We start from the raw sequence: 12865 nt of genomic DNA, 5'->3' as shown, positions 1-12865 counted from the left end.
TCAAGTGGGCTTTTTAGGCATCAAAGGCTCAAGGATGGCCTTCGGCTCCTTTGCTTCTCCTGGACATGAGTCTGATAGAGAAAGTTCTTGAGGAAAAGGGAGAATAACTGGGCCAGTGAGTGGTTTGGTCAAGTTTGGTTTGTCTACCTGAGACTTTTCTTCATCAACACTGGGCTTAGATTCTACAGCCTCGGGTGGAACTGGCTTTCTATCTTTATGTGTGTTATGACTTTCTGGTAGGTGGTAGAAAGAGATGTCCTCAGTTGAAGGGGGTAACATTTTGACTGAGCCCATTGTCTTTTGTAGATGTGGGGAGAAAGGATTGGCTTCTGAAGGGGAAGATTGTTGATGAGTCTGGCTGGGTTCTCCAGATGTCTCATTAGCTTGCTCTTCAGTGGCAGGATCCTAAATAACAGACAATAAGCATTACCTGTACTGAAGCTATTCCAAATTCTTTCAGATACGAGCAAGGTCACCCTTCACACTAAGGATCTGCTGTAGTTTCAGTCTGCAAAGACCAGATGCAGAACAGAAGCTCAAAGGATAGACATATGGAACTACTTCTTATGCCAGTGGAGGTGGGTGCATGAAACTTGCTTCTTGCATTCCATTTGTTATTTACAGTATCTTTGTAAAGCTTTCTGAACACATTCTGTGTGACTGACTCTCAACTTACTCTATTGATTCACCTAGCAATAGTCTATTTTGTCACAGGAGAAATTTCTTCCCTATTCGACCTTATCACTTTCTTGAAATCCCATATCTTTGTGAATAAGAAAACTTAAGAGTGGCTGGGCTTTCAAGAGTTCAGCTCTTGTTTTGTAAAGATGTATTACTCTTGCAATATTAAGACCAGATTGAGAATTACCTGCAGACTGTAGATTTCACAGGATATTGAGACAAACTGTTGATGTTCCACACGGCTGTTGACTACAGAGCCTTTGCAGAAGCCTATTTGCTGGAAGAAGAAAATGCAAACTTGTTTTTCACATGGTAGCACTAATACTTAGCTCTTATGTTGTAAAATAAGTGATTATGAAAGGCTGAATAGCTAGAGCTTCTGTATGTAGGGATAAGCAGCTTGGGCCAACTTTTATTTTGGGATTGGCAAGCTTACAAAGACAGGCAGCATTTTGAAAAAGGCCTTATGTTAGCAAAAGAGGGTTAGGTAACATGACAGTAAAAATGAGCTGGCAACTTAAGGCCCAATTACAACAGCACACTTAAGTTCTGCTGCAGCAGAATATCCCCATGCAGTCAAGTTGCATAATAGAACCTAATATAAGTTTTTTCAGGCAAAACCAATTTAATACCATACTAGTGAAAGAAACTATGAAAAAATGTTGCTTCTAATAGTTGTAGTTTTACTGGGCTGTAGGTAACAGGGCTTGGATCTAAGTTAAGATGGGACTTGAAATGTTACCTCCTGGCAGTATGCCCAGTTTCTTTTATAATTTTTAATTTAGTTCCTAAATGTTTTCCTTACCTGACTTGATTGTAATATGAATATATTATTTATGCATTGATTGTGATTAATTGTCTATGTCTGTTTACTTGCAAGAAACCCTTAAGAATGAGTCTGTTTTGTAAGGCAATGGCAACTCCACCTTTTTCTGTGTCTTTTTTTTTTTTCTTTCTATTTTCTTTGCCCGTGGACTTCTTAGGTGAGAATTCAGGCCTTTTACTGAAATATTTATTCCAAAGCATTTTATACATTGCCAAGACAGCATAGCAGTACAATCCATAAAAAGATGCCTGTGGGCTTTGATTCTTGTCCACAGAGAATCAAAGGAATAAGCTAAGTATTCACTGAGGAACCATAGTTTCTGAAAGATAGGTGTTTATACAAGGAAAAGTCCTTACAGCTTGTTCTGGTGGAAGTGGTTTGCACTTGGAGATGTCAGCACTCTTGTCACTTTTGGAGCAGGATGTCTCCTGAATTAAAAACTCCACAAAATATGCAGGACCAATGACCCACTGTTAATGAGAGACCAATGACAATTAGACCTTGTGCATGTGTCAGAAAGAAGGAAGAATCCTACTAAGTGTGAAAGGAGCAGGCTATAGTTGCAGCATTACTGTTAGTTGCATTAAAATAGAATGATTTTTTTTTTTTTTTTGGCCAGTGCAGCTTTATTGCCTGGTTATTTTTTTATTTCTTACAAATGCATAACCTTAGGAACTCATGGATTAGATACAGTTGAAATTAGTTGGAGTTTTGTAATAAGTTAGCATCCACATAGAACTACCCATCCAAAGACCCTCATCAGGGCCTTCTCCATAGTTTTTGGCTGCTTTAATGAACAAGATCACTTTTGCCATTTCTGAAGTGCAAGTACCTCAGATTTGGAAAACGTGAGCAATGAAATATGATATTGTAACAATATCTAACAGTTCGAGGTGAAGAGTGAAAACTACCTTGTTAGCTATAGATAATGAATTTTAGAAAGACCAGATACTACTGTGGTAGACAAACAGGATTTAGCCAGTGATCATTAACTCTCTGTTAGTCTAAAACTCATTTTAAACTCATTTGGTGAATTACAGGTATATGTTGGAAAGGATGACTGTGCTTTATTAAATACTTTCTATTAGGGAATCACTAGTTCAGGATGGTGGTAGAAGAAAAGAGCTCACAGTGAAGCTCTCCTAAATTTTAGAATGTAAATCTGTATTGAGTTTTGCATAAAGCCTTTCTTTTTGCAATAAGTAGAGTCAGTCTTGGATCAATGCAGATCCTAATTTCCCAGGAGAAGTATTCTCTGTGCTATACAGATACAAATTCTAAACAATCTGTAAGATAGAACAAATCATACAAAGTTATTAACAGGTGGATCCATTACTTCTTGACGGCTAAAGCAAGTGAGATGAGCCTTGGCTTACCTGCATTGAAGCTCTTGTGACATTGAGGACAGAAAAATAATGAGTTTGTTCACTCTCTTCATTGAACTTGGCAAGGCTTTGAACAGCAGTTTCCAAATATTTGGGCTCATTTGGATTGTCATCAACTGGGCAGTCAGGACATATTTTCCAGATATATCTGGGTGGAACTTTTTATTCAAACAAAACAATGTCATTAGAGAAAGCATAACCATATGAGCAGGCTAATAGTGTAGGTCACTGTAAGTACATATATACCCCTAACCCTATCCACTTGTCCTCCAGTCCCCTGGAATAATAAGATGTGGTTCACTTCACTCAGCAGTTTTGGATCTTTATGAATTTGCAGACCCATAAAAATGTTGCAGTGGAGGCAGAAACACTGCAGAAAGAAGCTCAGCCTACTGGCAGTAGCCTTGCTGATGTTCCTCACCTTTGAAAAATGCATAGAAATGCTCTTTGGACCAGAGGGTTGTGATAGCCCAGTCCTCTATTGTCTCAAAACAATGAGTGTAGCAGGGCAGGGCTGATAGCCCTCTCTGACTGTTGTCTCAAACAAGATGTGACACACGTGGTCACGAATAGACAGGGTGATGGCCTTGATAGCTCTGGAGGAGAGCTGCTGGTTTAACAATGAAAAGAGATAATGCCTGCAGAGGTGGGAATTCCCTCTTTAAAACCCTGTGTAACAGCATCTTGTGACAGACATTGCATTGTGCGGTGCACACCTCTCTCTGTGATTTGGAGAGACACCCACCACCCCTCCACCTCACTACCAAAAAGGTATAAAAGGACTGAAACTTCCAGGGTTATCACAGAAGGCAGTTAGAATGTGCACCCACCATCAAGAACCTAGACTGTCCCTGTGAAATCATTGCTGGATCCAAGGAGTGGTGATACCTTCTTTTGTCCTCTCTCTCTCTTTCCCTCTCCTTTCTCTTCCCATTTTCCCTCTGCTCCTGTCCAACCAAGTGTCTTTACTGAGAGTTTTCCTTGGCTCTAATAAATCAAACTCATCATCTGTTTGTTGTCAGTTCCCTTTAATTTACTCCAAGGTAATTTTTTTAATCTTAGCGCCACCTCCCCTGCTGCCCAGAGCTGGCGCAGGATACTGGGTCATGACAAGGGTAAAAGCCCATATAGAGGCTCTGCTGGGTTTCTCAGAGATGAAAACAGTTATTACTGCAGTGCTTTGACCGTACTGGCCTTATGATCACTGACTTGAGAAAACTAGGGCAGCTGAAAACTAATGCACACGCTGTGGGGCCATAATGACAATTAAAATTTAAAGTAATGGTGTGTGGCAAAAGAGTATTTTTCAAGTCCTCTTTTAAAGTGAATGTGTTAAATAAAGACATACCTGGTTGTAAAGTGCAATCATAATTATTCAGATGAGCAATATTTCTTGCCTGATTAATGTAGATGATTGCTTTGCATTGACCATAAACCTAAAACAGCATAAACATTTAGAAACAATTAATATTGCACCCTTTGCATGATCAGAAGGCTGGAGCTCCTCCCCTATGAGGACAGGCTGAGAGAGTTGGGGCTGTTCATCCTGGAGAAGGTAAGGCTCTGGGGAGACCTTGTAGTGGCCTTCCAGCACCTGAAGGGGCCTACAAGAAAGTCAGGGGAGGACTTTGTATAAGGGCTTGTAGTGATAGGATGAGGAGCAATGGCTTTAAGCTGAAAGAGGGTAGATTGAGACTGGATAATAGGAAGAAGTTCTTTACAGTGAGGGTGATGAGACACTGGAACAGGTTGCCCAAAGAAGTTGTAGATGCCTCCTCCCTGGAGGTGGTCAAGGCTAGATTGGACAGAGCCTTGAGCAACTTGATCTAGTGGAAGGTGTCCCTGCCCATGGCAAGGGGTTTAGAAATAAATGATCTTTATGGTCCCTTCCAACCCAAACCATTCTATGATTCTGTGATCATCTGGTCCCAATGAGTAGCTCATTTCCTACTTGCATCACGAAATTCTTTTCAAGAAAAAAAGTTGTGTATATACTCAGATAGAAATGAAGAACATTTCTAAGTATCTCCTTTAGAAATAACAAGCCTAGATCTTCCCCTGGTGTAATTCCAAGCTACACAGAGTCAGTATTTGCATGCAGGATGGCCTATATGAGGTACTTCTGGCACCTGAGAAGTGCTCAGATGTCACAGATTGTTTTTCCTGGTCAAGCCCTTCCGCCATGAGCTGGAACTATGTCTATAACTCAGAAAGCTTAAACCTGGAGATCAGTTCAGAGTGTCTGGATCCAGTCACTTGTCTTCCATCTTCTCCCTGTGTTGATAGTAAGGAAGGAGAGTGGTAGGAAAGATCATAAATCAGTTTTGTGGCACCCTCCACACAAAGAAACTCTGACTTTATGGCAGAAAAAAATGCTGGTCTCTTACTATCCATTGTGAGTTTGTGTTAGTAAGTGGCATATACATTCCCTGAGTGCTTCTTAAACATTGGCACACGTATAATCAAGGCCTCTAGGGCATAGATGTATTGACTTCACAGAAGCTGTATCAACAATATGCTCTTTGCACCATTTTCCTGCTGAAGGCACTGTATGCAGAAATGAGCAGAATTATTTTTATTTTTTCCATTTTTTTCAATTAAAAATGATTGACCTAAGAAGCAGCAGAGAGTAATTGAATCTTTTTTTTTTTTTCTTTTTTTCCCCACAGGAAGCTTCTTTCTTATCATTCTACTTTTTATAAGGGTTTTTTCACTTGTTCAGAATCATTTTGGTCACCTGTAGCAACAGTCTTAGATCACTTTCTGTCTTTGCAGCTTATCTTGCTGATCTTTTTCTTTTTTTCTCCTCTTCCAGTGCAATTTTTGCAAAGTTGTCAGGATAAAAGTGGAATTAAACTAAACCAAAAATTGCTTGTTATATAAAATTGAGATTCTTTTTATTCTTGACAGACTGTCTTTAAAATAAACTCTTACAGGGTTGCTATAAAAAGTAAATCATTTATTCTAAATAGTGTCCTAGCATAGCTATTTAGCTATGGCTGCTTAATAGCTTTGGTCAAAAAAAATCTTTCCATTTTTCATTTTTAATATAAATCTTACCAGTCTAGAAAATGATTAGAAAGTACAGAGAAAAACTGTAGAACTTTAAAAAATGGGGTTTGATTTCTTCTAAGCTCTGCTGCCTACTAAAAATACACATGTACTCAGTATTACCTGAGTAACACATCATACTGTGTCCAGATCTGGAACCCCTATTACAGGAAAGATCTGGATGTGCTGGAGTGTGTCCAGAGAAGGACCATGAGACTGATCCAAAGGGCTGGAGCACCTCTCCTGTGGAGACAGACTGAGAGAGTTGGGGCTACTCAGTCTGGAGAAGAGAAGGCTCCAAGGAGACCTTATTGTAGCCTTCCAGTATCTTAAAGGAGACTACAAAAAAGTTGGTGAGGGACTCTTTTAGGATGTCAGGTAGTGATAGGACTAGGGGGAATGGATCCAAGCTAGCAGAGGGTAGATTCATATTGGATGTTAGGAGAAAGTTCTTCATGACAGTGGTAAGATACTGGAACATGTTGCCCAGGGAGGTGGTAGAAGCCCCATCCCTGGCAGTTTTAAGGCCAGGCTGGATGGGGCTCTCACCAACCTGATCTAGGGTGAGGTGTCCCTGCCCATGGCAGGGGGTTTGGAACTGAATGATTGTTGAGGTCCCTTCCAACCCTGACAGTTCTATGATTCTATGGTCATACTTGAGATTAAATTAGAAAATAACATCCTTACAGTCGAATGAGGTACTCTGGCCTTACAGTTCTTCCACAACTTTCTGCTGAGTACATGGCATTCGGTATCTACTACATCCAAGATGAGATAGAAGACAGAACCAGTGATCTCCTGAAAACAAATGAGAGAGAATCATACCCCAGTTTTATATAGAACAATGTGGGAACACATAAAAGGAAGAGATGGAGAAACACAGAATACATATGTATATACACAGATATCCCTGAAAACTGAACATTCTGTGGGACAAATGCTCAGTGGTCACAAACTGGGTGACGTTTAGGTGCTCTTCAGACAGGTCTGGTCATATGTCCAGCCAGCTTTAATTGTAGTCTTTTGGAGTCAGTCTTATCCTGATTCTATTACCAACTAGAACCCAAGAATAAGGACTAAATCTAGTGATGTTTTCATCAACTGTGTTTTATGGTTAGATTTGAAAGGTAGAGGGGGTTTTTGCCTTCAGTAAGAATGAGACAATAAATACCACAAGTAATAAAAAACTGCTAACACAGAATATTCCAGTAGGTATTAGAAACAGAAATACCTTCCTTCTTGGAGTAGTGTCTTCTTCAAGTATTGATGCTTTACAGTTGCCATAAAGAGGCAATGACTGCATTCATGCAGACAAATATTCTTTCATACTAGAATGTGCTGTGAGAGACCTCACATATCCACATGGATTTCTCTGATGCACTTAAAGCTTCAGACCAGTGCTTGAGTTCTGAGCCCATGCTTAAATCCAGAAACCTTTACTCAGTTCAGTGCAGCACAGGTGCATATAGCAGCTAGGGCTCAGATTTTGGGCAAACATGTTTCTATGTGAGAGGGGCAGGGAAAGAATACAAGTGTTTATATATATATGTATAAAAATACATAATTTTGTAGTGGAAGGTGAGATGCTGCTTGGTGAAGCTCCTGGTTCTGCTTCCACTGTAAATATGGGTAAGCACCCTTCCAGGATATTTATCAGGGATATAGCTTAGTAGGATCATATTTTATTTTATGTAGTGGAAAGCTGGAAAGAGAACAGCTGTCTTTTATACATCCTGAAGAATTTAGATGTTTGGACTGGGATTATGTCTTTACTGAAAAGGGAGATAAAAACCAAAACTGAATGAGAGCAGTATTCATTAATTCATTCATTCCTAGTTGATTTCACTGATTTATGGAAAAAAACCCACACTTTATGGGGCAAGGCTCTTGTAGAATTCTGGGGCCAGTATCTGTACAATTTTGGTTTCAGTTTTGATTTCTGTCTAACAGCAACTGAAGATCAGTCAATAGGGCATCTAAAGGCTAGAGTACTGCTGCCTTTTTTTTTTTTTTTTTTTGTTTTGCTTGGAAAAACACTAAGAGGTATCTTTCTTGAGGTCTGGGAAGACTCAGTGATGCAAACTATTCTGGCCACACAGTATAGAGAGATCTCTGGAAAGAGACAGAGGTGGTGATTTTAAACCCAGACCCTTTAAATATAAAAGAGAAAAATAAATAGAGAATAAAGATAAGATTATGTTGTTAGTTTTGTCTCTAAGTCATATGCAATTACGCTTTATGCCGTTTTTTTAATCTTTTCATATCCTCCTTTTTTTCCCAGAGTATTCTAAGAACTAATCTGGTAACGCCTCACACTGAGCTCTCAAGGTTTGCCTGCACTAATCCTGAGGTTTAATTCTAAGTGTTGTTTTGAAGGTTGTGAAAAGATCAAAAGCTGCTTTGACAAAGAGTGAAGCAGCACTGCATACAATGGCATAGCAGCTTCCCCACACCTGGCTGCATACTTCCTTCCGGGGAAGGAACTGATCATAATTCTGTTTACTCACAAGGTACCTAATACCATGATGATATCTCTCTTTATTATGAGAATTAATATAGATTAAATCAGTAAATAGAAAGTAAGACTGGTCAAAGAGCAATTGCCATTTGTTGAAAACTTAGTGCAGCACTTGGTACATGCTTGTAACTTTAAACATCCTCTGTGAGAAAAAAATGTTAGTAAGACTTGTCTTGCTTGAACAAGTGATATCCAAGGAAAATGTGCATCTTGAAGGAGTCCCAAAGTTGAGATTGGTGACTTGAGCTTTCAAGTCAGCTCTTCAGGTATTCTGGAAGCAAAAGCATGCTCCTGTCTCATTAAAGAAATGTTCTTATAATCAAATGTATTTGATGTTAGATGGGGTTATTCAGCTGAATCATGAAGACTGATTGTAAAGCCTGGTATCTTGAAATCCTAAATGCAGCCACGGTGGACCAGGCTCTATTTCCTGTTGCCTGTAGCTCTCTTGTATAATATCAGCTCTAATACGCAGATGAGGTTATTATAAAATCTACACATCTTTTTGTCTACCTGCTTCTGTATGTATCATCCTCCACTGGGGAAAAGGTAATTTGGGGTTTATTCAGAGCTCAGCAGATCTCTGAAGGTTTCATCATCCTTATTTTAATTTTCATTAAAAGACCATTATGCAAAGGCTTTTTGGTATCTGCTTAGGATTGAATAAGAACTTCTATCTTTTCTGCATTGCCAAAAAGATCCCTTCCTCAGCACTGCTGATCTAGGATTGCTGCTACAATGAGTACTGGGGAGCCTGGGGAGCCAGAAGAGATGTGGTGGCAATGCAGCCACATCACCTTTGTGACAGGGTGACCTGGTGCGAGGGAAAGAAATTAAATATTTTGCCACGTTTTGTAATTTTGGTTAAGTGTCTGTCAGTGAAATTAATCATGAGCATCTTGTATGAAGGAAAAGCTCTGTCCTACTTGCATGTAAGTTAATAGCAGATGGCTCATTAGTTTCAATTAGAGCAAAACTGAACCACAGGTTGCTTAAGGGCAGGTTTGAATTTGAAGTAACTTTGAAAGTGTTTTTATCCTGAGTATTGGGTAAAAAAAATGAGAGAAAGGATGACTGGCTGATTTTTAAAAAAGGCAAAAAATACTTTATTTTTTTGAAGGGAATAGAAGGTTGCAGAAGGCTGCTACTATCCGTAAACATCGCTGACATAGCTGACAGCTGCTTATGTACTTGGTCCCAGCAGCAGGAAAAATGTGGCAAGGGGCTTAGGTGGTCTGGTTTGCTATTACAGTGTCATGGAATACCTTATTACAGGAGAAACAATATTAGATAGGAAAAAATAAGAATAAAAATTAATTAGCTTCCTAAATTCACAAAAAACCCCAAACTATGTGCTAAGGCATGAAGTTAAGCATTTAGGGAATTAAGTGACAGACCGAATCACAAACAAGGACCAAAATTCTCCTGTGCTAATATATTCTTAGCACGGACGAAAAGGAGAAGCAGAAAAATACATGAAGTGGTTTACAGCATGCTGCACTCTATGGTGGTCACAGGGATGCTCTAATTATTGTCAGTAGGAAATAGCCCCAGGACAGAGGCTCTATGACTGACGATATGGGTTGTGGGCCAGCCAGAGGCATCTCGTGTAGAAAAAATTCTCAGGAGACCTGATCCAATTATTTGGTGGACACATTCTGTCACCTGAGCAAAGCCATATAGAGAACATAGTGCAAAGCCCAGCAAAGTACATCTTTGGTTGTGAAACCTCAGATTGCTGGAGGACACATGTTTGAAGAAGCTTTGTCCTTGTGAGAGCAGCAAGAAGTAGTGTCATATCTGCCAGTATGGATCTTTAAACATCTGGCAATGAGACTGATTTTCTTTAAGGGTTCAGAAACCAGCCTTTCAGGTAGGATTATGGGAAGTGAGCAATCAGGGAATGTTAGGAGTGTACTTCCACAGTGCCTTATGTGTTGTGGGCCTCAAGCACTCATTTCAGGTTGTCCCTGGCTAGTGCTAGCAGAGTCAGCTATTGTAACATGAAATAGTAATAAATTAAGCACACATAGAGAAATAAGATACTTGAGGATATGAGAGTTATATTCCGTAGATTTTTTTTCAGTGTAATTTGTGCACTTGAACTGGTTTCAGATTTCTTCTGGAGAATGAGTCATCATTTAGAGGTCTGTGAAGGAATTCCCTGGTCCCAAGCTGGATGTATTTACACCTGTTAGTGCTTACATCTTTTTGTGAGAAACACACGATAACTTAATAGCCTTTGCACTCCAACTGCTCAAGGCAGTGGGAGGAAGGTGTAAAATGAAATTAAATCAGAGTAGTGGTGTTTCATACTAAATTTGAACTGATGCCTGGAGCTATTCCAGGGGCAGGCAGCAGAGAATCATGACTGAGATTTGCTCTCTAATTGCCCACAGTGGTGATGAAACCGTTTCTAGTCATCTCTGTGTAAAGTTGACATGGCCTCTGGAGTCCTGTGAATGCAACTTTACATTTGCCTTTTGAAATATTTCTTAGGTCACACAGATAATGCTAAGGAATAGTGATGGACACAGGGCTCTTCGTGGGGGAAGCAGATACAGAACAAGCGGGTGACTTACCTGAGGATGTTCTCGGACACTGAAAATTCGGTAGAGCCTGAGTATGTAGCCCTCCTCTCGGTCAGCATTGATCTTGCGAAGAGCTAGATCGGCAGCCTCCTCTACTGCAATCTCATCACAAGTCGGGGAGAGCAATGCTGGTGGTGATTTTCTGGTAGGAGAGGCACCACAGGACCAAAGCGCCTGTATGCCAAGGAGCACTGAAACAAGTAAAACCATTCTGCTTAGAGACCAGAATGGTAAATCAGTATGGGGGGGCTGACCTGTGCGAAATAACAGACTTCAGTAATGGAGCCCTGTCTCTTTAGAAGCTGTGTCCACTCTTTATTAGATACTGACTATCACCTTTAAATCTACAGCTGCAACAGCAAACACTAAGTCAATGATTATAAAGTCTTACAAAAGTGCTGTTGCTCTCTCTGAGATCAAAGAGCACTTTCTCCTTCTGGCTTTACATCTCCAACTTGGACTTGACTGGGCAGATCATATAACTTTAACCTCATTGCAAGGGAGAAGAATAGACATAGAGCTGTTTTCTTAAGGAACAGAATTGCTTAAATAAACTCACGTGCTAGGTAGGTCTGGCTCCAGCTCTGTTCTGTCACTGATCCAGTTCTTCTTCCAAATAAGACAATGACAAAGGTCTCGGTAATTTGAAGGGGAACTGGATAAGGGCCACAAGGCTGAATGTTTTTTGTATCTATTAAATGCTGATTGTAAACAAACTAACTGACTGTCTGTTACATGCAGTGAGTTTGATTGGAGTAGAAGGCTTGGTTTGGATTCATTCTTTGAGCATTTTTACTCAGCTGGATACCTAACTCTAAGGTTAGGTAGCTAAATTGCTAAGCCAGCAAAATGCAGTCCATGTCCAGCCAGGAAGCTTCAGGATAAATGGCCTGCTCAAGATGTTAAGTACTGTTAGATAATATGATAACAAGACAATGTAAAGAAGTAATGATCTCATCATGGTGTCTGCTTTTAAGCAGAAATTCCATTGTGTTTATTTGAGACTTAAAATTCACTGTAATTGAATATAGTGGCATACATGTGGCATATATGTGAATAAGTTTTATTCTCACCCACAAAGACTTCACTTCTGTTGGTGAGGACGGTGCTGTAAGAATTGCTGTAAAATATGATGCTGTAAGAAATTAGAGGAAATAAACTGTAGAGAAATGGCCAGAAGATAAAAGGCCATGAGCTGCACAATCCAAGCCAAACTAACTATAAAGAGGCTGACATGTCCTTGAGAGGCTGATAAGAGAAAGCTTGGCAGAGCAGTAAACAGGAGATGAAGCCAGGTGTTGGAACTGCAAGGCAGAAAAACATTGCCGATAGCATATTCCAATCAGCGTACAGTAACGAGTGCATGAACAATGTATGTTAGTCAATTGCAGGCTAACCTTATCCACATGGACAGCACAGAATTCTATAAAAGCCTGTGTCTTATAATAATAAAGGAGCAAGATTCTGAACTAATATTGGGTCTATGTCTTGACTCTGGCTGAGCAGGACTTTAACTCATATTGAGTCCGTGTCCTGACTCTGGACAATCTCCTACAATAAACAATAAGTGAACCAAGGCTATCAAAATGGTCTTATGCTGTTGAAGGTTCTGTTTCAGGATTTGTTCCCTCTCAGTGTCTTGACTTCAACCCGCTTGTCTTTTGCTTCCTAAAGATTTTAATTTCTTGAGACCTACCTTGTATTTGACCCCCTGCTCTGAGCCCTGAATATTTCTTCCTGTTTCATCCTATCTTCCCCCAACTTTCTGACTTTGTTTTCACTGCCACATTGTACAAAGTACTGTGTGAACTTG

The 12865-nt window shown here is 39.9% G+C and overlaps 1 protein-coding gene across 1 annotated transcript; it reads right to left on the bottom strand.

The window, feature by feature from the left end:
- On the bottom strand, nucleotides 1-11262 carry FETUB (fetuin B). The gene is made up of 7 exons (XM_054386213.1): nucleotides 11044-11262; nucleotides 6631-6741; nucleotides 4241-4328; nucleotides 2884-3050; nucleotides 1864-1977; nucleotides 869-958; nucleotides 1-405 (listed from the first exon to the last, which is right to left on the bottom strand). Exons 1-7 carry the CDS (start codon nucleotides 11260-11262, stop codon nucleotides 1-3), a joined length of 1194 nt encoding a protein of 397 aa, XP_054242188.1.
- Nucleotides 11263-12865: the final 1603 nt, after the last annotated feature.

The sequence above is a fragment of the Indicator indicator genome, chromosome 13 (assembly GCF_027791375.1).
Source record: "Indicator indicator isolate 239-I01 chromosome 13, UM_Iind_1.1, whole genome shotgun sequence".
In the NCBI taxonomy this organism is placed as follows: Eukaryota; Metazoa; Chordata; class Aves; order Piciformes; family Indicatoridae; genus Indicator; species Indicator indicator.
This window is presented reverse-complemented; position numbering and strand designations above follow the sequence as displayed.

Coding starts and splice junctions, on each gene's coding strand:
- FETUB (XM_054386213.1), bottom strand. CDS start 11,262: ATGGTTTTACTTGTTTCAGTGCTCCTTGGCATACAGGCGCTTTGGTCC. Junction 3,051..4,240: donor TGATTGCACTTTACAACCAG/GTATGTCTTTAT, acceptor TTGAATAAAAAG/TTCCACCCAGATATATCTGG. Junction 959..1,863: donor CACTTCCACCAGAACAAGCT/GTAAGGACTTTT, acceptor TTCTTCTTCCAG/CAAATAGGCTTCTGCAAAGG.